This window comes from Salmo trutta, chromosome 37 (assembly GCF_901001165.1).
Source record: "Salmo trutta chromosome 37, fSalTru1.1, whole genome shotgun sequence".
In the NCBI taxonomy this organism is placed as follows: Eukaryota; Metazoa; Chordata; class Actinopteri; order Salmoniformes; family Salmonidae; genus Salmo; species Salmo trutta.
In genome coordinates this window covers 29,184,941-29,209,401 of record NC_042993.1, presented here as the reverse complement: position 1 = coordinate 29,209,401, position 24,461 = coordinate 29,184,941, and the positions used below count along the sequence as shown (strand labels likewise).

Genomic DNA, 24,461 nt, shown 5'->3' with positions numbered 1-24,461 from the left:
TTCATCAGTACCACCGTGTTGGGACTTCAGTTTTGATTGACTGTAAAAAAATGTTTTTGCATGTGCACAGAAAAATATTATGCAGTAGACTCCATATACATCAGGGGGAAACTAACCCTTTTTGTACACAACAATCTGAGTAGGACATATACTGTAGCAGTGGTTAAAAAAAAAACGTTTGGGTGCCATGACCTAGATGAAGAAATAAAAATTCTGGGTGTCAAAGCCCACTCTTAAGCCTTAGCCAAGTGAGACAGTGATCTATAGGACTCCTCTTCAGCAGGGTGAGGTTACCTTCATGCCTGAGCCCAAGGTCTCCAGGTCCCCAAAGTCCAGCCCCTCCCTGCAGGCGTACAGACACTCCACCACACTGTGGGGCTCCACACTCCCTGGACGCACCGTCACCCCTGACAACAGTCCACGGTAACCACCCACATACTTCCCTAAAGAACCAGAAACAAAATGAACACAGTCAACACACACAAAAAGATGAACACCCACACACAGGCTTACACAGACATATATGCGCATGAATGGACACACACACACACACACACACACACACACACACACACACACACACACACACACACACACACAATTAAGTCACCTGTGTCTTTCCCCTCAGGGATGGTGTTGTTAAGGATATCCTTCTGTTTATCTTCTGTCTCTGTGGGAAGAAAAGAAGAAAGGTTAAAGGCCCCATGCAGTCCTTTTTATATGAAATAATTTCTGGGTAACAATTAAGTACCTTTTTTCAAATTTATTTTACCTTTATTTAACTAGGCAAGTCAGTTAAGAACAAATTCTTATTTTCAATGACGGCCTAGGAACAGTGGGTTAACTGCCTGTTCAGGGGCAGAGCGACAGATTTGTACCTTGTCAGCTTGGGGCTTTGAACTTGCAACCTTTCGGTTAGAAGGTCCTGTGTAGATTGTATTTTCAACCAGCAACTATCAGGAAATAACACTGATAAAAAGTTTCATCAGCTGTTGTAAAATATTATTTATATAACAGGTGGGTCTAATCCTGATTGGTTAAAACCACATTCCAGCCGATGTCTATTCCAAAACTTACCAGCAGGTAAATATAAGATGCTAAAATGCCTATTTACTCTGTTCCTTCTGACTACGCAATCCACCATCTCATCAGCCCAGTCAATCAATTTATTAACTTGATGTCCATTATTAAAAGCATCTAGACATGATCTAACATTTCTTTTAGGATAACATTTAGTTTTCTACAGCGGAGATTTGTATAAACCTTGCTGTCTGTCTCTCCGGCATTTGTAACATTGTTTCAATATTCAAATTCGATCCCAAGCTGTCCCAGAGTAATGAACGAGTCGAGAGTCGAGATGAGACATACAGGCAGCTTTTCTCAGCCAGTCGAAATCATGAATCAGCTGGCATCATATTTATGGATATATACAAAGAAATGTAAATGTAAATCCAGCTTCAGTTTAAAGTGATTGTGTTAGCTGTTTTGTTGGCTAGCTCCTCTGAACAACAGCGTCCTGACGAGGGAGCACATTTTCTATGCCAGATGAAATCGTGCCTCATTAGCTCATTATTATGAATGTATCCAAATAAATGTCACCAGAAAACAGCTTAAACAATTGCAAATGTGGCAAGTTACATAAGTTAGCCATAGTTGGCTAGCTAGCAAGCAAGGGATAAGAACGTTGCCAGCCAGTATGGCAATGGAACATATCGAACAAACGTCCATGGATACAGAACAAAAAGACTGAACGACTGGGTCGCGTCTCCAAGCAACCGAACCGATAGAACGAACGACCAATCGGTTTGGGTAGCAACCCTAGATTTGTGTCGGGACTATATATTGTGGAAGGATGAAATAGTATGAATAAATTCACCAAAATAACGTTTTTAATAAAAATATGTCAATCATTATTTGAATATGTTGGTAACCCGTTGTATAAAAGTGAGAATGCCCTTGAAGCCAGTGTTTGGAAGATATATAACACCCGTGCCAATATATCCTCCAAACACTGGCTTCTTGGGAATTATCACTTAAATAAAACACAGAAAACAGAATTTTGACTGCCCTGGGCCTTTAAAGACAGAAGGGGTAGAGGATAACAGAGAGAAGTGAGAATGACAGGTGTGAGAGGAGAAATAAATGGTTAGTAAAAGCAAGTGGCAGAGTGGAAAAAGAGAAAGGAGTGAAAAAAAATTAATAAGAAGGAAAATAAACGTGTAAATCTGACAAAGGTGTGTCATACCCTCATAATCTCCCAGCAGCTGGTTACCACACAGGCAGTAGCCATGAAAGTGTGTGTGAGTGTATTTCCAGTGCTAATTGGTGTGTCCCATTTTAGCGATTAGCGCTGGTGTAACTGGCAAGCTAACCGTCTGGCCTGCCTGTTGTTCTGTTAGCCTAAATAATTGATAAGTCAGTGATATTAATAGAGTATGGAGAGGCAGTCAGAGCATCTCACACAAATATAATTAGGTGAATGAGGAGGGAAATGCCATGCTTTTCAGTGTCAGATGGCGTGTGTATGTACAGTGCCTTGCAAAAGTATTCAAATCCCTTGGATTTCTTCACATTTTATTGTACTACAAAGTGGGATTAAAATAAATTGTCATTTTTTGTCAACAATCTACACAAAATACTGAAATGTGAAAGTGGAAAAAAATATTTGTTTTGATAAATAAAACATGTATAACTAAAATATAGTTGTTGCATAAGTATTCAGCCCCTTAGCCTAATTAGTTAAGGAGTACATTTGGCTTAACAAATCACGTAATAAGTTACATGGACTGTGAAATAATAGGATTTGACATGACTTTTGAATGACTAACCCTTCCTCTATCCCCCAAACATACATAGATACATACATTTGTATGATCCCTCAGCCAAGTATTGCATTTCAAGCACAGATTCAACTACAAAGACCAGGAAGCATTTGAAAGCCTCATAAAGAAGGGAAGTGATTGGTAGATGGGTAACAATAACAAATCAGACATTGAATATCTCTTTAAGCATGGTCAAGTTAATAATTACGCTGTGGTTTATACACTGAGTATACCAGACATTAGGAACTCAGGGTGCTGAATACTTACGCAACAACTATATTTTAGAATTTTTCTTCCACTTTAACATTACAATATTTTGTGTAGACTGTTGACATGACAATTAAATACATTTGAATTCCACTTTGTAACCCAATAAAATTTGAAGAAATCCAATCGGTCTGAATTCTTTTGCAAGGCACTGTGTATATATGTGGGTGTGTTGTGCGTTGCTTTCATTGGTGTGCTGGAACATTTGGTTCTATGAACTGTTTCATTTGCAGAAGAACGTGAACTGGGACAACTGCCAAAAATGTATTTTTGGGGCAGGCGTTGCTCTTTTGTAATCTTGTAACCTATTCAAGAAATGTATTGCCAAAGCAATATATTCCATTACCTATTGTGGTACATTATTGTGATCTTTTCCTTGCCATGTTCTCATCAACTACCACTCATTAGCAACACTTGTCATTACATTGCCATCATTCCAGGGTATCTATATGTGTATGTAATTAAAAGTGACATTTCTAATTCATTCTTGTTAACTAGCTTGTTATAGAATAATATGTTATTAGTTATCCAACTGGTATTAACTCTAGTATAGGACCTCTGTAATGTAAAGTGTGGCCCACTTAGGCATCCTTCATTTGCTGACAGGTGTTCTATGCAGTGTAAGGTTTAACCGTTCTAGGTAGCGTAAGGGTTAACCACAGAGTTTCTAAACCCAGAGGCGCACATCGCAACGTTTTCCGGTAATTCTTGTGAAACAGGCCAAACAGACCAGGCCGGGGTTGGGTTAGTCATTGAGAGACGTAAAATAATTCTTCCTTAGTTGTTTATTTTCTCGAAATCTAAAGGCACAACCTAGATTCGAGCCAATATCTTAAGTAGTTGAACATTATTACTCCAACCTCGTGAAAGTGACAAACTGAAACGTTTGAATTTTTGTGAAAAACCACTTTATATCGAAGGAGTGCCTTTAATTTGCGCAGTTCGCCACCAGACGACTGTTAGACACAATAACGTGAGCTTAGCTTGCCGACGTCGCCATGACATCGCCTACAAGTGTGATAGGCTAAAATCACCAATCTTCATACTGTCTTTGGTTTAACCAATCGTTACCCCAGCAGGCGCCAATGACCAGTCGCTGTCTTGGGGCAGGGTTGGGTATGGCTCCGTTGTCGTGGATGAGGGCGGGGTCGAAGGTGACTCCGTCCACGTACAGTGTCACAGAGGGGAACTGGACACTGAGGGACAGGTGATGCCACTCGCTGTCACACACCTAGTGAGGAAAGAAGGACATGAAGACACAATAGGTCAGAGGTCAAGAAACAGCTGAACACTTGGGTTGTGTACAGCAGACACAAAACAGGAGAACTAAAAAAGGAGAACTAAAAAGAACTAGATGTGCTACATGAATTTATCCCATATAATATCAAAATGTTTCTAAATGTTTTATCCCTTTTGTTTCTACTGAACACTACCCATGACACCAGACTGAGCACTGTAACAGATATTGTCGCAGAAGAGAGACAGAGGGATATGCCAAATCTTATCTGTATCAGCTTGGCCCTTATAATCCTACCCAGTTTAAGCTGTCTACGACCAGTAACCCCAGCCAAAACCACTTAGTCCCCCCTCCAACCAAAACCACACAACCCCACCATCCCCTTATCCCCTCTGCCCCTGCCTCTCATCCAAATCCTATTCTTCCTAATCCCCCTGCTCTTTGTCCATTCCCATATTTACAAATTCCCCCAAGGGAAATATCCTAGCCTAGCAAGTAGAGCATTGCGACAGTAACCAAAAGGTTGCATGTTTGAATCCCCAAGCCGGCAAGGTGAAAAAAACTGCTGTTGTGCCCTTAAGCAAAGCAGTTAACCCCCACAACAACTGCTCCACGGGTGCCGATGATGTCGATTAAGGTAGTTCCCCGCACCTCTCTGATTCAGAGGGGTAGGGTTAAACGCAGAAGACACATTTCGGTTGAATGCATTCAGTTGTGTAACTGAGTAGGTCTTCCCTTTCCCTTGAAGCTAGCGAGTCTGCCTTGAGATCAGGAGCCCTGGGTTGTAACTCTACTTAATGCAGTTGTCTTAAAAATAAATAAATACAATTGCAACTGGCATTAAGTGAGCGTTGGCCTTTTTGTATGGCTCTTTCACTCATAGCTCTCCTTCTAGCAACTGTTAATTGAAGAAAATCTGTTCCAGCCTCATCCAGCAACATTCCCATAGTACCTGCTCCAGTTTCCAGAGAAACTTCACAGGCCGCGCAGCGGAGACGTCGGGCCAGTAGAAAAGAGATAGACGGCAGCCGTGAACGGAGAGAGAGTAGTGGGAGAAGGAGTCGTCTGAGGAACAGGGAAAGGAGACTGGCAGTCAGTAGACAGAAAACAGCATTTGAGACAAAACTTGCAGACGGAATATGAGAGACAGGCAGTGCATCTCTTCATATTTCCTCGCCATAGTCTTCACAGAATTAGACTGAAGCAGAGCCATAAAGATACAGTATACATAGCGGTGGGAAGTAAGGGTGCTGAGGGTACTGTATCACCCTCTGCAAAATCAGAAGAAAAATATATATATACAGTACCAGTCAAAAGTTTGGACACCTAATCATTCCAGAGTTTTTCTTTATTTTGAGAATTTTCTACATTGTAGAATAATAATGAAGACATCAAAACTATGAAATAACACACACAGAATCATGTAGTCTTCAAAGTAGCCACCCTTTGCCTTGATGACAGCATTGCAAAGCTTGGCATTCTCTCAAGAAGAGACTTGCTTGGGCCAAGAAACACGGGCAATGGACATTAGACCAGTTTAAATCTGTCCTTTGGTCTTATGAGTCCAAATTTGAGATTTTTGGTTCCAACCGCTGTGTCTTTGTGAGACGCAGAGTAGGTGAACGGATGATCTCCGCATGTGTGGTTCCCACCGTGAAGCACGGAGGAGGAGGTGTGATGGTGCTTTGCTGGTGACACTGTCAGTGATTTATTTAGAATTCAAGGCACAATTAATCAGCATGGCTACCACAGCATTCTGCAGCAATACGCCATTCCATCGGGTTTGCGCTTAGCGGGACTATAATTTGTTTTTTTTAACAGGACAATGACAATGACCCAAATCACACCTCCAGGCTGTGTAAGGGCTATTTGACCAAGAAGGAGAGTGATGGAGTGCTGCATCAGATGACCTCGCCTCCACAAGCACCTGACCTCAACCCAATTGAGATGGTTTGGGATGAGTTGGACCGCAGAGTGAAGGAAAAGCAGCCAACAAGTGCTCAGCATATGTGGGAACTCCTTCAAGACTATTGGAAAATCATTCCTCATGACGCTGGTTGAGAGAATGCCAAGAGTGTGCAAAGCTGTCATCAAGGCTGTCACGCCCTGATCTGTTTCACCGGTCTTTGTGCTTGTCTCCACTCCCCTCCAGGTGTTGCCCATCTTCCTCATTATCCCCAGTGTATTTATAGCTGTGTTCTCTGTTTGTTGCCAGTTCGTTTTGCTTCGTCAAGCCTACCAGTGTTTTTCCCCTGCTCCTGTCTTTCTCTAGTTCCTGTTCTCTAGTTTTCCCGGTTTTGACCATTCTGCCTGCCCTGACCCTGAGCCTGCCTGCCGTTCTGTACCTACTGACTTTGACCTGCCGTTTGCCTGCTGTTTTTGTAAAACTTTTGTTACTTCGAAACTGTCTGCATCTAGGTCTTCTCCTGAGCCTTGACAGTACAAACTAGCCATGACGGACCCAGCAGACTCAGACCAGCTCCGCAACACCGTCTGCTCCCAAGGAGCCACCATTGGTTGGCACGAGGAGTTGCTTCATGGTCTTATGGAAGGGTTCCAGACCTTGGGGCGGCAGGTAGCCTAGTGGTTAGAGCATTGGACTTGTAACCGAAAGGTTGCAAGATCGAATCCCCGAGCTGACAAGGTAAAAAAATCTGTAATTCTGGCCATGAACAAGGCAGTTAACCCAATGTTCCTAGGCTGTCATTGAAAATAAGATTTTTTTCTTAACTGACTTGCCTAGTTAAATAAAGGTAAAATAAAAAATAAATAAAATTGGTCGGACACTATGACCGCTTGTTGAACACATTGTTGGAGCAATTCCGCAGGTTGTCTGTCAGGCAGCCTACAACGACGGTAACCTCCCAGCCCCTCAGTAACCTGGCTGTTAGCAGCGCGGCCACCCCGGTTTCCCGAGAACCCCGCTTACCTCCCCTGGAATGCTTCGCTGGAGAGTCTGGAATTTGTTGGTCATTTCACGCGAAGTGTTCTCTCATCATCGAGCTGCAGCCCTCCTCTTTCCCCACGGACCACTCGAAGATAGCATACCTCATCACGCTGATGTCCAGAAGGGTTCTCGCCTGGGCTGGGGCCATGTGGGAACAACAGTCGGCCGTATGCTTCAGTCTGGAGGAGTTCGTGGCGGAGGTGAAGGTTTTTGATTCTCCATTGTCCGGGAGAGAGGCTGCCCAGAAGTTACTCCAGCTTTGGCAAGACTCCCGCAATGTGGTAGAATATGCAGTGGATTTCTGCACGTTGGCAGCTGAGAGTGCCTGGAACCTGTAATCGCTGAGCGGCTACGGGTACGTAGGAAGGAGAGGAGGTCCAATCGACCTCGCCTCCGAGGCATCCCGAAAGTCCCCAACGTCCCCATGGCCGAGAGGACTCAAGTCTAGCCGAGTTCCCCCGGGTGTCTCCGAAATCGATATCTCTCCGGGTACTCCTCAACTCTGGGGCCGATGAGTTTTATAGACGCTACCCTGGCGTCTGAGCTAGGCATCCCCACTCAGCCCCTCTCCATTCCCATGGATGTTAGAGCATTGGATGGGGCCAGGTCACCCGCAATACCACTCCCATCAATCTACGAGTGTCAGGGAACCAAGGCGAGGCAATTCAATTCATGCTAATTAAGTCTCCTCAGGTTCCGTGGTATTAGGATTCTCTTGGCTCCAGCGACACAATCCCTTAATAACCTGGACTGCTGGTGCCATCATGGGCTGGAGCCCATTCTACGATGCCCATTGCCTGAAGTCAGCGCAGCCTGCCCCAGGACATCTTCCTGTGGGCTCGAAAGTTGCCCCGGACCTCTTTCATTCCCGCGGAGTACCAGGACCTCCGGGAGGTTTTCAGTAACGTCCGGTCCACTTCACTTCCTCCGCACCGACCCTATGACTGCGGGATCAACCTTCTCCCAGGCACCACACCGGGGACGACTGTACTCTCTGTCGGGTCCAAGGCTATCAAGACCTACATCGAGCAATCCCTAGCTGCAGGGTGTATCTATCCTTCTGCCTTCCCCGCCTGCGCAGGGTTCTTCTTTGCGGAGAAGAAGGACAAACCCTGCGCCCGTGCATTGACTACCGGGGTCTCAATGACATCACGGTGAAGAACCGCTACCAACTACCATTCATCGCCTCGGTCTTCGAGCTGTTCCAGGGGGACACCGTTTTCTCCAAGTTGGACCTGTGGAACGCCTACCACCTGGTGTGGATATGGAAAGGGGACGAGTGGAAGACTGCCTTCAACACGGCCAGCAGTCACTACAAATATCTGCTCATGCCATTTGGCCTTACCAACACCTCAGCTGTGTTCCAGACCCTAGTTAATGACGTTTACCGCGACATGTTGAACCGGTTCGTCTTCCTCGACAACATCCTCGTTTTCTCCCACTCAGCCCAAGAACACATGTTCCACGTCCGACAGGTCCTCCAGCTCCTCCTGTAGAACCAGCTTTTAGTGAAAGCGGAGAAATTAGAATTGCATTGCACCACCATCCCCTTCCTTGGTTACATCATCGCTGCAGGGAATGTACAGATGGATCCAATAAAGGTGAGAGCTGTTGTGGATTGGCCCCAGCCTATGTCCAGAGTGCAGCTGCAACGTTTCCTGGGATTTTCCTACTTTTATCGCCACTTTATCCGGGGTTACAGCGTTTCCCTGGCTTCCTCGTCTACACTCACCTCTCCCAAGATTCCGTTCACGTGGTCCCCAGCTGCTGACCAGGCGTTCCGGGACCTGAAGCACCGCTTCACCACAGCTCCCATATTGGTTCATCCTGACCTGTCCTGTCAGTGCGTGGTGGAGACCGATGCTTTGGATGTCAGAGTGGGGTCCGCCCTGTCCCAGCATTCTGCCCTGAACCTCAAGTTACATCCCTGCGCCTTCTCCAATCGCCTAAACGCCAAGGAGAGGAATTATGATGTGGGGAATCGTGAGCTTCTCGCGGTGAAGATGGAGTTGGAGGAGTGGAGTCACTGGTTGGAAGCGGCGGAACAGCCGTTCATTGTGTGGATGGATCACAAGAACCTGGAATATCTCCGCAATGCCAAGTGTCTCAATTCCAGGCAAGCTAGGTGGGCCCTGCTTTCACCCAGATTAACTGCTCCCTCTCCTACCGACCGGGATCCAATAATAACAAGCCGGAAGCGCTGTCACGCCACTATAGCCCTGCGGCTACACCCTCGGAAGCTGAGACCATACTTTCCAACTTGTGTCTGGCGATGGCACTCAGCTGAGGAAATAGGGAAGAAGGTCCGTGACACCCAGAATTCCCAGCCGATATAGGGGCCAGATAGTCGGATGTTTGTTCCTGACGCTGTCCGCCCCTTGGTCCTGGAGTGGCCCCACTCCTCCAGAGTTACCTGCCACCCGGGCTTCCGTCAGACCATCGCCTTTGTACGGCAATGCTTTTGGTGGCCTATCATGGTCCCGGACGTTCCGCGTTCGTTGCCGCATGCATGATCTGTGCGCAGAACAAGACTCCTCGGCAAGCTCCAGCTGGTCTCATTCAGCCACTGTCCCTCACCGTCCCTGGTCTCAAATATCCCTGGACTTTGTCACGGGTCTCCCCCCCATCTGATGGCAACACCGTCATCCTGACTGTAGTGAACCGGTTTTCCAAAGCCGCCCATTTCATTCCTTTCCCCAAGCTACCTTATGCCAAAGAGACGGCCTAGCTCATGGTGCAGCACGTTTTACGGATCCATGGACTCCCGGTGGACATGGTCTCCGACCGGGGTCCTCAGTTCTCATCCTGGAAGGCGTTCTGCACATTCATTGGATCGTCGGCCAGCCTGTCCTCCTGGTTCCACCCTCAGTCCAACAGCCAGTCGGAGCAAGTCAATCAAGACCTGGAGACTACTCTTTTCCCGCAACACCCTCCCCTGCTCTGCCGCCGGGCTCTCGCCGCCTTTCGAGTGTTCCCTGGGTTATCAGCCCCCGCTCTTCCTGGAGCAAGAGGAAGAGGTCGGCATACCCTCGGCACAGATGTTTGTCCGCCGTTGTCGCCGTACCTGGAAGAGAGCCCGGTCGGCTCTTCTCAAGACTACCTCCTAGTATCGGAGACAAGCGGACCGCCACCGGACCCCGGCCCCCAAGTATCATCTTAGGCAGAGGGTTTGGCTGTCCACCTGAGATCTGCTCCTCTGGGTGGAGTCCCGCAAACTTTCCCCCATTTTAAAATTGTCCCTTTCCCCATCTCCAAGATCATTACCCCTCTCCTGTTAGTCTTCTGTTGCCCCGTACCCTCTGTATACATCCCACTTTTCATATGTCTAGGATTAAACCCATGTCTCACAGCCATTTGTCTCCTGTTAGGCTACTACATGATTCCATGTGTCATTTCATAGTTTTGATGTCTTCACTATTATTCTACAATGTAGAAAATAGTCAAAATAAAGAAAACCCCTTGAATGAGTAGGTGTGTCCAAACTTTTGACTGGTTATATATATATATATATATATATATATATATATATATATATATATAGATAGCGGTGGGAAAAGTACCGAATTGTCATACTTGAGTAAAAGTATAAGATACCTGATTATAGATATATTTACCCCAAAAATATTGGAAATGCAGACAATTACATTAATGGAAGCAACAATCTATCCGCAATATTAAAGCTGATCCACCCCTGAATTAAAAACAAATACAAAAAATACAAAAAAATTGAAAATGACTCAAGTAAAAGTTAGTCACCCAGTAAAATACCACTTGAGTAAAAGTCTAAAAGTATTTGATTTGTGACTGACCATTTGCCTGACCATTCTTGACGGTACTGCAGACGATAGTCTCCTCTTCCCTGCGGTTTCCTCTGGCCTGATTAGTCGGAGGCTGGGTGTTGATCCCACCCCTTCGCATCCACAGCTGGAGGGTGAAATGGTCTCCGGATATGGCCGCGGCAATAGAGTCGGGTACCATGGCAACATGGGTGGAGCCATTGAAGGAGAACACCAGGGACGAATCAGAAGAAGGGAGGGTGGGCAAGGCTGAGGTCCAATTGGCTGCTGGGGATGGGGGCGGGAGTAAGTCCACTTCTCCTCTCACAGCACCTGGTGAGACAGAAGTGAAATCATGAATGACATACTGTACAACCCTAGCCTTGGTAAAGGCCTTAGAAGCATTAAGTCTTTTGGGACTGTCTGTGGTTAATGTGCTTGTTTCAGGTTGGGAGTTCAAACTCCCCTTCTGACTCACTCCAATGTTGCTGCATAACTCTATTTACTAACTCTAAACACGTTAATGCCTTAACGAGCTGACTTTTGGACTCAATGAATATCAGGGCCTGTATTCTCACGAAATGCATGACTACATTACTTCATTTCATTTATGCACACACCACAAATGCAAGGTATTTTTATGCTCATGTGGCAAATAGGGCTAAAACCTATGTGACTTGAGCATGCTCCATTCCAATCTTCAAATAGTCACACATTATTATCCCAAAAATTGAGTCCATCATGAATAGCCCAGACTCAAGCAGCACTCACCACAGAGTCTGCGCACGGATCGGTCTGAGTAGCTGTCCCTGTCACAGCCCTTCCCAATATGGCCAGTCTGCAGCTCTACGGTGGCCTGGATGTTCCACACAGTCTCTTCGCAGGTCTCCAGGTGCAAACTGGGGAACAAGGGAATGCTGCCTGACCCGGGGGTATACTCCACCCGCTTCGACCAGCCTGAAAACCAACAAAGAAAATAAACCATCAAAATACAGTGCATTAGGAAAGTATTCAGACCCCTTGACTTTTTCCACATTTTGTTACGTTTCATTACAATTACAATTTTTTCTCATCAATTGACACACAATACCCCATAATGACAAAGTGAAAATAGGTTTCTATTTTTTGGGTTGCAAAAATAAATAAAAATAAAAAAGAACTACCTTTTTTACATAAGTATTCAGACCCTTTCCTATGAGACTTGAAATTGAGCTCAGGTGCATCCTGTTTCCATTGATCATCCTTGAGATGTTTCTACAACATGATTGGAGTCCACCTGTGGTAAATTCAATTGATTCGACATGATTTGGAAAGACACACACCTGTCTATATAAAGGTCCCACAGTTGACAGTGCATGTCAGAGCAAAAACCAAGCCATGAGGTCGATGGAATTGTCCGTAGAGCACCGGGACAGGATTGTGTTGAGGCACAGATCTGCGGAAGGGTACCAAAACATTTCTGCAGCATTGACGGTCCCCAAGAACACAGTGGCCTTCATCATTCTTAAATGGAAGAAGTTTGGAACCACCAAGACTCTTCCTAGAGCTGGCCGCCCGGCCATTCCGATCAATCGGGGGAGAAGGGCCTTGGTCAGGGAGGTGACCAAGAACCCGATGGTCACTCTGACAGAGCTCCTCTGTGGAGACGGGAGAACCTTCCAGAAGGACAACCATATTTGCAGCACTCCACCAATTAGGCCTTTCTGGTAGAGTGTCCAGACGGAAGCCACTCCCCAGTAAAAGGCACATGACAGCTCGCTTGGAGTTTGCCAAAAGCCACTGAAAGGACTCTAAGAAACAAGATTCTCTGGTCTGATGATGCCAAGTGTCACTTCTGGAGGAAACCTGGCACCATCCCTACGGTGAAGCATGGTGGTGGCAGCATCATGCTGTGGGGATGTTATTCAGCTGCACGGACTGAGAAACTAGTCAGGATCGAGTGAAAGATGAATGTAGCAAAGTACAGAGAGACCCTTGACGAAAACTTGTCTAAGCACACAGCTAAGACAACACAGGAGTGGCTTCGGGTCTCTGAATGTCCTTGAGTGGCCCAGCCAGAACCCGGACTTGATCCCGATCGAACAACTGTGCAGCAATGCTCCCCATCCAACCTGACAGAGCTTGAGAGGATCTGCAGAGAAGAATGGGAGAAACTCCCCAAATAAATGTGTGCCAAGCTTGTAGCATCATACCCAAGAAGCAGTGACCTGTCATGCAGGGCAGCTTTGTTGCCTGTTTTGCATGTTATTTTGGCATTAATATGATGTCACATATCAGTTTGCAAAAGTTTTATACATTTTTTTTTAAAGCCACATACAAACATGGTCTCTTTTTGTTTTCTTGAATAAGGCAGCTCCAAAATGCAGGTGTTTCAGCCTAGCTCAGTGCTTTCTGTGGTGGTGGGTCAGTACAGAGCGTAGGGGTTGGTTATGTTCTCTAGTTGCGCCGTGATTGGCTCAGTGTTCTGTCACTCATGGGGACACTACGTCACCGCAAAATCTACAGGGAGCGCTTGAAAATTCAAGCCCTTTGGGTGCTGCTCATAGATTTACTTTAGAAGTGCCCATCCAAGAAGGCACAAGGTCATTGGCTATAGATAAAATGACGTCAAATCATGTTATATCTACCGTAGCTTTGATTGGACTGATCATGTCAACATCATACCTTCAAAATCTTAGCTAGCAAGATAGACAAGCAGTCATCATCCTGAATCAAGTCGACAATCTACTGGCAAATCCTTTTCAATCCTTGTCATATGAAGATCATTTTTTTATTAAAATGTATTGGTGCTCATCGGTCATTGGATATAAACATTATACAACAAGTTGGAAATCGCAAATTCAACAATGAGTGGTTTGGGAGGAATCAGTGGCTAACTGCAAGCATTGCAAAGCAATCACTAGCCTGCTATTCAGAGGAGAGGGTGTGTGGTCCAAGTCTGGGTTTAAGGGTCTCTTTTCCAAGCTTAAAAGGATAAACATTCACATGCAACACCATGGGCCAGAAAAGGTTGAACACATGTCAATCCAGCATGACTTCTGTTGCATTCAAAACAACTGGAAACTTGGATCTTGGAAATGTTCAGTGAGTTTAAGACAACTGGGAACTCTGAAAAAAATTAGCTCAGACTGGGAAAATACGTTTTGAACGGTCATCCAACTTATAATTGGCAAGTCGGGAACTCAAGCCTCTTTCTAGAGCTTGGGCCTGAAAATCACTGACGTCATGATTCAACCTTGTTTTTTTCTGAGTTCCCAGTTGTCGTGAAAGCACCATAAATCCAGAGAATGCCAAATTTTTATGACAAAGTTTGATGACAAAATTTGCCCACAAGAAGGAGCCCCACGCCATCTTCCTGTTCAAGTGATCACAGCACAACAAGGAGTCCAAAAATGTATTGTATGCTGCTGCTGAAATGGTGTAATATGCCAGGGAGATATGTATACTGTAGCTAAGAAAGTAATACTAAGTGTATGTTGTGTAGTAACCTGTTAGTAGCCCATGTGCCTCACCCTAATAATTTGGTCCCTTTCCCCTTCATTTAGCCTACTGTTCTGACTTGTTGGTGCACATGTAGTCTACAGCCTGTTTTGGAGAAATGTCATCATCGAATATTGTAAGAGCTACTTATATGCCCCCTTTATTTAAACAAGATTTCACCAAGATTTACATGCTGCAATCGCCACTACCAAGAAGACTCAAGGCTGTAATCGCTTCCAAAGGTGCTTCAATAAAATACAGAGTAAAGGGAGTGAATACTTGATATGTGATAGTTTTTGATTTTTAATGCATTTGCAAAAATGTCTAAAAACCTGGTTTTTGCTATGTCATTATGGGGTATTATGTGTTAGATTCAGGGATAAAAAAAATATATTTTAGAATAAGGGTGTCTAGTAACAAAATGTGGAAAAAGTTAAGGGGTCTGAATACTTTCCGAAAGCACTGTACATAAATTCTGTGTTGATGAGTCATTCATGTTAGCATTATTATGCAAGGTAAGTTGTGTCCCTCGACCATTCACACCAATTAAGCTATCAAGTAGCATTGTCATCTTTGGTTATCACCATTTTCTCAATTGAAGTCTGCAAAATGTAACCCAACAACGTCCATTCTATATGCTACAGTATCATTTCAGACACTAATGTAGTTCCAACAAAGATACAGCCTGTGTCCCAAATTACACCCTATTCTCTATATACTGTAGTGCACTACTTTTGACGACGGGCCCTAGGGCTTTGTTCAAAAGTAGTGCACTATATAGGGAATAGGTCCATTCCACACCACCACTGAGGAGACAGATGAAGAAGTCATGAATAATGAGGGTGATGATGCGTTTAGTGTTATTGATTACCGATCCAGCCGGGTTTGCAGGACGGTTTGACCGTGACGACGACCTGGGCGTCGGCCTGAGCGCGGTTCTTGCCACAGTCGAACGCGGTCACCCAGAAGGTGTGGACACGCTGGCGCTTCGAATCCAATGGCTCTGTGTTCTTAATGTTACCTAGGAGATGGGAAGAGAGGGATGGAGAGGGAGAGAGAGTTATGTACAGTACAATACAAAACACAGTCATTCACTCACTCAAAAGCACAGCGTGGAAAGTATGCACTCTTAGACACACACTCTCACCACACCTAAGCGCACACACAGCAGACACTCCAAAATTGTTCAGTGCAGTATATTCAAACAGAAAAGGCAACGACGAGGGAGGGAGAGAGAAGAGAGAACTAAAATAATGAATAAAAGATAGTTTCTTCTTATATCTAGAGACGAAGAGAGAATGTAACAAAGATATGGTTGACGGGACCTGCACGACAGGCCCCAGACAATGCGAGACGGGGGGAGAAAGAAAGACTGCGAAAGGGAGAGATGAAAGAGAAATATAGAGGTAGAGTGGGAGAGTGGGAGAGAGAGAGAGAATGACAATACTAGGGCATTTAAACTGCCCGGGCTGAAACAAAAAGTCTCTGTGCTTCATCTGGGCCCAGCAGCCTGACCCATATATTAAAGGAACTTCTCATCCCCTGCAACCTCCTCCCCAGTCACTGCCAAATGTGCAAAGTCATGGTAAAAACCTGACTCCTGAGAAAATCTGCCTCAACCCTATTCTGTTGTCATTTAACAAAATGCCCGCCATCTATCTCCCACCGGCAGCCCGTCAATGGCAGTCTTGCAGACTGAAATCAAAGCCTTCTCCTCAGAGGAACCATGTCTACAAGATCAACGGAAACACTAGACTAAGGCCTAACCCCCTGAACCTATTGTCCTCTGGGCTCTGTTCATATAAACCTGCCCTAGCAATGTTGATGCATAAGCTTTGCTTACATAACTACTACCTAAGCACACGTATGTTTTTCTGAAAGCTGGGACTATCTACCTGCGAAGGCGGGAGTCAAACTGTGTTTCTTACAGCAAACACATGCTGCAAATCTACTCATCGCGGTGCAAAAGGAATGCTGTAGCATAAAAACTGCAAGATACTTGGAAATGGCTCAGGCCGGTGGAGGAGTGAGTGAGTGACTACTTAAGGGACCGGTCATTCTCTAGCAACGTACATAGCAACAAGACCAGCTGGAGACAATCAAAATAGAACAGGGAAATTAACTTGTATTTTTACAGTTTGGTAGTCATCAACATGCTAACTGTTGTTTTCATTGGTGACAAGATGTCAACTCACACATTACATTCAATTTTATAGTATATGAATCAAATAAACAAAATGTAAAAGACCAGAGTCATTTATTTAGATAAACATCTTCTAAATTTGTGGAAAACTGCTGTAAAGCCCAGCTCTGTTGTCGTAGCTGTAGTTCTCACCATCGTTATCGATGACAAAGGGAATGTTGGGGGTGAGGATGTCGTAGAAGCAGATCTGGCTGTACTGCGGGGAGCAGTCCGCGTCGAGGGCCTCAACGCGCACGATGCGGTCGAACAGACGGCCTTCAGGGACGGAGGCCTCGTAGCGACGCTCCACGAACACTGGGGAGAACTCGTTTACGTCGTTCACACGTACGTGCACCGTGGCCCTGAAAGAAAGAGAGAGAAAGAAAGAAAAGAAAGAGAAATAGGAGAAAAGTAAAGAGCGTGATAAAGATGAAGGAAGAGAGGTCAATACATACATAACTGCATGGTAATATAGTAATGTATGGATCAAGCATAGCAGTGACAAATACCCAAGGGTTAATCATTCTCCAAACTACAATAACCAGTATAACCTCTGACAACAACCCAATCCATTAAACCTATTTGACCTTTAGGGTAATGTAGTTATCTCACTTGTGGGACTTCTTGCTGTTGGCTCCATCGGGGCCCTCTCCACAGTCATAGGCCTGGATGGTGAAGCTGTGCTCCCGCTGGCTCTCACAGTCCAATGGCTCTTTAGAGCGGACCAGGCCCTCCCCTGTCGAGCGGTCCAGAACCACCGCCTCAAACTGGACCGAACTGGATCCCGAGGGCCCATTGTGCACCCGGAAGCCACAGATCTCACCTGGAGGAGAGAGAGAGAGAGAGAGAGAGAGGGGGGAAGGAGGGAGAAGGGAGGGCCCAACTAATTTTAGTACCAATTTAACTTCTAGTGACATTTTGATGATTTACATTGACGGATTTACTCAAATAGAGTCTTCAATGGCTAAGATAAACAACATGAAATTCAGTGATCTATTTCAATGAACCCCATGTGATGTTACATGATCCAATCAATCATTTCATTGTCCCAGTTGGGAAATGTGTACTATAATGATTTCTGTGAGCACAGGGTATATAATGTTCCCAATGAATACAAATGATTGAATTTCACTTGGCTGTGAAGGACCAGTGCAGTACCCAGGAATAGAATTACACACCGACTATTGGGGCGGCCCTAAAAATAGAGGACTGGACAGATATGATTATTTTCCATGTTAATATTTGTAATGCTTTGTAAATGCCCAGCAATACCCTTTCGGTAGTGCTTTATTTTACGGTACTTGTTCCACTGGTATTTACCAAATTGTGTGGTAACAATGTGAACTTTCTGGCACAAATGATGGTCCTTCATAGGTTATTATTGTGTAATTACCATTTTGCGCAGTCCACTCTGATTTTAGGACGGCATAACATTTTCCATTTCTAACAATTTCCCCTCTACAAAATGCTTAGTCACTGAAGGGGTATTGTGAGAGTCGGTTTTCAATATGCTAACCGTGGCCATTGTAATCAATAGCAAATATGTTCCGAATGGCAATATGCTTTATGTTTATACTCGGTTTAATTAGTAAACACCCGGTAATATTTCTACCGTAAAATACATTGCTACCATACTTTCAATGCTAATATTTTATAATGCTTATTATGTGGGAGAGTCCTGATTTGCTATAGGAGGACTGCCAAGTGGCCCCCCATCATTCTAACCATGCCTGTACTGTACCTGCGTAGTGCAGTGGAGCGTCTTTATCCAGGGCGAACAATGGTGGGTTGAGAAGAACGGTGTTGTCGTTCTCCATGACGATACCCTGGTACTCCGTCTCGATCCATGGCTTGTGCTTATTGGCTGAACGGCAACACAGGAGACAAAAGGAGGCTTGGGTTAAATGGAGCAATTAGAAGGGGGAAAAAACATGGCTATTTGTAACATGACAGGACGTGTGTGTGTGTGTGTGTGTGTGTGTGTGTGTGTGTGTGTGTGTGTGTGTGTGTGTGTGTGTGTGTGTGTGTGTGTGTGTGTGTGTGTGTGTGTGTGTGTGTGTGTGTGTGTGTGACCACAGATACACATACAGACAAATGAAGACACAAAACAGACACACAGAAATGCACACACACTCAACCCCCACCCCCTAACACACAAGTGTCACTCTATACCTTGCGTCAGTTGGCAACATAATTACACTTAGGCCGATTTCCCCTTATCACACAGGGAGAGGTATATTGTACATATCAATCAGAACAGCCCAAGCAGCCAGCCCACAGGCTGCCTGCCCACTTCACTCACTGGCAAACGTGGACGTCCAAATTAAACAGGGAAAGTTTGCCGTGAATCCACCCTCTAATTGCCAATTAATTATTAATTTCTCTCCAGAATGTTCACCCATATCAATCAAAGGCAGAGCTAACGAGCTGGAACGGTGACGATTTTACACTCAAACAATCAAAGACCAAAACAAAAGCCTGAAGGCTTTTATTTTAGACATGCCTCCCTCACTAGACCCTGAGATGATGACGTTAGACTCAGACAGCGATGACAGAGCCACAGGACGTGTTGTGTAGCAACTGCTCCGCTGTTTCGACAACCAAAACACTCTGGCTAATTATAACAATTAAAAATGCCAATCGGGCCTGAATCAACGTGAGATGAGAGTACTACAGAGTGGAAAGTAATTGTCCTCCAGTACTAGTCATCTCAAAGACGAGTGGCGTTCTCTCCTAGCCAGATGGGTGTACTGCAAAGCAGGAGCAATGAGTTAGCCAGCTAACTTTGACAAAAAAAATTAAAAAATCAATAAAAAGAAGAAAACTTTGACAAACAACCAGAAGCAATAGTTAATTTTCTGGTTCATTAAGAAAGCTAAGCATACAGTGCATTCAGGAAAGTATTCAGACCACTTCACTTTCTCCACATTTTGTTACGTTACAGCCTTATTCTAAAATGGATTAAATCATTCCCACCCCCCTCCTCGATCAATCTACAAGCAAAACAGGTTTAGATTTTTTTGCAAATGTATGAACGTTTTTAAAGTATTCAGACCCTTTACTCAGTACATTGTTGAAGCAACTTTGTTGGCAGTGATTACAGCCTTGCGTCTTCGTGGTTATGACGCTACAAGCTTGCCACACATGTATTTGGGGAGTTTCTCCCATTCTTCTCTGCAGATCCTCTCAAGCTCTGTCAGGTTGGAAGGGTAGCGTCGCTGCACAGCTATTTTTAGGTCTCTCCAGAGATGATCAATCGGGTTCAAGTTTGGGCTCTGGCTGGGCCACTCAAGGACATTCAGAGACTTGTCCCGAAGCCACTCCTGCGTTGACTTGGATGTGTGCTTAGGGTCGTTGTCCTGTTGGAAGGTGAACCTTCGCTCCCAGTCTGAGGTCCTGAGTGCTCTGGAGCAGGTTTTAATCAAGATCTCTCTGTACTTTGCTCCGTTTATCTTTCCCTTGATCCTGACTAGTCTTCCAGTCCCTGCTGCTGAAAAACATGCCCACAACATGATGCTTCCACCACCATGCTTCACCGTAGGGGTGGTGCCAGGTTTCCTCCAGACGTGACGCTTGGCATTCAGGCCAAAGAGTTCAATCTTGGTTTCATCAGACCAGAGAATCTTATTTCTCATGGTCTTAGAGACCTTTAGATGCCAAGCGGGCTGTTGTGTGCCTGAATGCCAGACGGAGTGGCTTCCGTCTGGCCACTCTACCAGAAAGGCCTGATTGGTGGAGTGCTGCATAGATGGTTGACCTTCTGGAATGTTCTCCCGTCTCCACAGAGGAACTCTGGAGCTCTGTCAGAGCGGACCATCGGGTTCTTGGTCACCTCCCTGACCAAGGCCCTTCTCCCCCGATTGCTCAATTTGGACGGGCGGACAGCTTTAGGAAGAGCCTTGGTGGTTCCAAACTTCTTCCATTTAAGCATGATGGAGGAGGCCACTGTGTTCTTGGGGACCGTCAATGCTGCAGAAATGTTTTGGTACCCTTCCACAGATCTGTGCCTCGACAAAATCCTGTCCCGGAGCTCTACGGACAATTCGTTTGACCTCATGGCTTGGTTTTTGCTCTGACATGCACTGTCAACTGTGGGACCTTATATAGACAGGTTTGTGTCTTTCCAAATCATGTCCAATCAATTGAATTTACCAGGTAGACTCCAATCAAGTTGTAGAAACATCTCAAGGGTGATCAATGGAAACAGCAAAGGGTCTGAATACTTACATAAATAAGTTATGTTTTTTATTTTTAAGAAATTTGCGAAAATGTCTAAAAACCTGTTTTCGCTTTGTCATTACGGGGTATCGTGAGTAGATAGATGTGAAACATTTTTTTTAATCAATTTTTAAACAAGGCTGTATCGTAATGAAATGTAGAAAAAGTCAAGGGGTCTGATTACTTTCCTAATGTACTGTAGATATCCCACTGGGCGCAGACATCAGCTCAACATCTAGTTTTGATGTATATTTGGTTGTTGTCAACTAACGTGAATTCAAAGTGAAATAAACCAAATATTTCACCATGGATTTAGGTTAAAAGTTGGGCGAAAAAAAAGACTTCATTCCCCAACGTTGATGACTTTTTTCCTAATCCAGTTTCCCACATTGATTTAACGTCATCGCATTGATTTTTGTGGTTGAAATGACGTGGAAACAAAACTGATTCATCTCATTTTTTCCCCAGTGGGATGTATGTTTGGTTGTTGAGTCAATTAGACCATGCCCATAACAAGTATTCAGGCAAGTTAGCTGCCTTGATCTTGCTTTGTAGTACACCCCCTTCGGTTGTGTGACCAGCCTGGTGAGTCATGCCCAGGCTAGTATTCGCCATCCTCAATGGTAAATCTGATTCGAACACTGCCTGTCCTCAAGCTTCTGCTCTGTCCCTCTTTTTGTCATTTATCTCTAACCCTCTCTCCCCACCTGTCTCTCTTTCCCATCCCCTCCCTCTCTTCATCTCTCTGCAATACAGCATTAATCTGAACATCAGGGCTGTGGATTACACCCGGGATTACAGATTGAGAGACATCTCTTTCCATCCCTCTCGCTCCATCTCTCTCACTTTCTCTCTCTCTCTCTCCACACAACATCCCCTCGTTCTCTGCCCTTCTCTCGCACGCTCTTATCTCTCTCACTCTTTTTTCTCTCGCTCCATCACTTGATTTAATGCACCGTCTCTCTCTCTCTCTCTCTCTCTCTTCCTCTCCCCCCCGCCCTTCCTAACTATCTGACTGTTTGTCTGTCACACACGCTGCGTCTCTGTATCTCTTTCCTTGGACCGACTCCTTTTGCTCCCCCGTCACTGCTGCTCTCCTTTCCACTTCTGTCTCCCTGTCTTTCAGCGTCACTCCCTTTCTCCTCTCCTCCCTCGCCCTCTCTGACGTCCTTCGCCCCACTCTGTCCATTTCGGTCTAATTGCACGTCTCCAGCGTGATAATCACTGGAACAATGTTGGTAAATCAAGAGTCATGGCTATCCACAGTGATCTATCTCAGAGAAGAAGATTGATCCTCCTTGGAATGCCATGCTATCAATTACACACAGAATCACGTACAGCAACATCACCACATTGAGCAAAATACATACATACAGGCTACATGCAGGACAACACTCTTATAATGACGATGTGCATGCAATCATACATTGCAGACATATAATGTGACGCTGAGCACAGTGAGTGGATATATGACTGCATTCCCTCGAGTTTAGGGGACAGCGACAAAAGGGCCCTGGCCATGAGCACGACTACAGGTCTCTGTGCTCCCATGGCAATAGAAAAAAAACATGATTTCAGCGGTTCTCACAATTAACAGTCAAAAGGAAAGGAAACTGACCTTTGTTGCCACTGGCAACCGAAGTCAAGCAAAGGAGGAGGAAGGTGAGAAAACTCATTCTGTCCATCTGAGGGAGGAAGGGAAAGGTAGAAGGGAGAGGAGGACAGGGAGGAGGGAAGAGGAATACAGTACATGCATTAAACCAGGGGTGTCAAACTCATTCCATGGAGGGCCTAGTGGGCTGGTTTTTGGTTTCTCCTTTCAATTTGTGTCCAATTAAGACCAATACAACCAGGTGTGGTGAGTTCCTAACTAATCGGTGACCTTAATTCATCAACGAAGTACCTACGGAGGAGACACTCGGCCCGCCGCAGAATGAGTTTGACACATTAAACCGATCAGCACTGGAAGATAGGCTGAGGTGTAGAGAACATAGACTAGACATGCCAGGACAGACAAATACACATCAGTAAAAATCCTAATACATTAAGCCTACATCCAACGGAATCTTCCGGCGCTATACTTTCACCTCATACAGAATCCAGATGAATAATGCATAATAAGAAAAGCCCAGTAAAAAGACAGCACATGGGTCCAGGTCATGGTAGGGTTAAGTGAATTGGCACATTAAAATGGTACAATAAAACGGAGCATTAGACTGAATCAAAACAAACTGGCATGCATCATTAAAAGCAGTAAGGTATAGTCTATTAGTGTCTAGGTATGCTGTTGTTCATTTTGAGAAGGTAAATGATACAGTGATGTTCTAGCCTGTACAGGCCCATTTGCTGCCCATGCAGACACCTACTCATTGCCTGTGTGGGTGTGTTTAGGCTTTGGTATCCGTGCCAGTTGGTTGACACGGTCTCCAAAATGATTCCATGGGGTATTGAGTCGTTATTGGCATCACGATACCCACATTCTACCATTCACTGCCATGCGTAAAATCGAAGCTTATCAAGGCCTATATTTTAAATCAAAACTAAAAACTTGAACGAGACGGTGAAGAGGGGCGTACAATATATATTCTGCTCAGAATTAGTTAGCACAGGTTGTTCAAGGCTACACAGAGGTGATGCAGACATGCGTTTATGCGACAATAACTAATCGATTTTATACCCCATATTGATTGATAGGTGCATCAATTGGCACCGTACGCCAGCAGATCTATATTTTGGACCCTTAAAAAAAATATTGTCTTCGACATAGATACTGGTTACAATCAAAAACATAAGAAAGCCGCTGTCAATTTCACATTACCGTGATGAGTGTGAGGTGTTTTGGTACCCAACGCTACTACCCTCGTAGCATCCGCGCTTCTGCAGCTCAGCTATCCTCCTCCTCCTCCGACGCAAAGAATCTAAAGCGCAGGTAACGGGACTTCACACACAGATCTCTTGAAGATGCTCAAATGTGTACGCCTCCGTTTGATGCAAGACAGTGATGCGAACGGATAGTACCTCAATACCGATGTCCTTGTTTTCGGCAGACGTCGTATGAAGGGGGGGGGGGGGGAAACGATGGGACTATAACGCTGACGTCCCCTCCCTCTCCGTGTTTCTTAACCCGCCCACACTGCGTCCTCTCTCCTCTCAGCTCCAATTCCAGCTCCCTGCCAAACTGCACTGTTCTCTCTGTTTATTGAATCCACTATGAGGATGTTGGGGCCAACGCATGATATTGCTCATTTCAGCGCAACATAATATTTTGTTGTTGTCTTCATGTTCATGACTGACAGCTGGGGACACTCTTAATAACAGCCACTACCTTTCCCCGCCCTGACTGCAAAATGACGTCACATCACCCCTTCTGCCAGACAGCGTGTACACACACACACACACACCAGTGGAGGAAAAGGCCTCAATTGTCATACTTGAGTAAAAGTATAGACACCTTAATACAAAAATGACTCAAGTCACCCAGTAAAATACCACTTGAGTAAAAGTATTTGGTTCTAAATATACTTAAGTATCA

General features: G+C 45.0%; 1 protein-coding gene across 1 annotated transcript in view; it reads right to left on the bottom strand.

The window, feature by feature from the left end:
* The window catches only part of LOC115177275 (calsyntenin-3), a 36,362-nt gene extending 12,115 nt beyond the window's left edge, over positions 1-24,247 (bottom strand). The window contains exons 1-12 of the mRNA XM_029737903.1: positions 23,748-24,247; positions 22,548-22,614; positions 18,453-18,575; positions 17,324-17,534; positions 16,865-17,073; positions 15,401-15,550; positions 11,821-12,006; positions 11,083-11,382; positions 5,279-5,391; positions 4,161-4,320; positions 611-670; positions 295-443 (exon numbers count right to left, since the gene is read on the bottom strand). Of these exons, the coding sequence (XP_029593763.1) occupies positions 295-443; positions 611-670; positions 4,161-4,320; positions 5,279-5,391; positions 11,083-11,382; positions 11,821-12,006; positions 15,401-15,550; positions 16,865-17,073; positions 17,324-17,534; positions 18,453-18,575; positions 22,548-22,614 (1,728 nt within the window). The 5' untranslated portion in view covers positions 23,748-24,247. The remainder of the gene's footprint in view (positions 1-294; positions 444-610; positions 671-4,160; positions 4,321-5,278; positions 5,392-11,082; positions 11,383-11,820; positions 12,007-15,400; positions 15,551-16,864; positions 17,074-17,323; positions 17,535-18,452; positions 18,576-22,547; positions 22,615-23,747) is intronic.
* Positions 24,248-24,461: the final 214 nt, after the last annotated feature.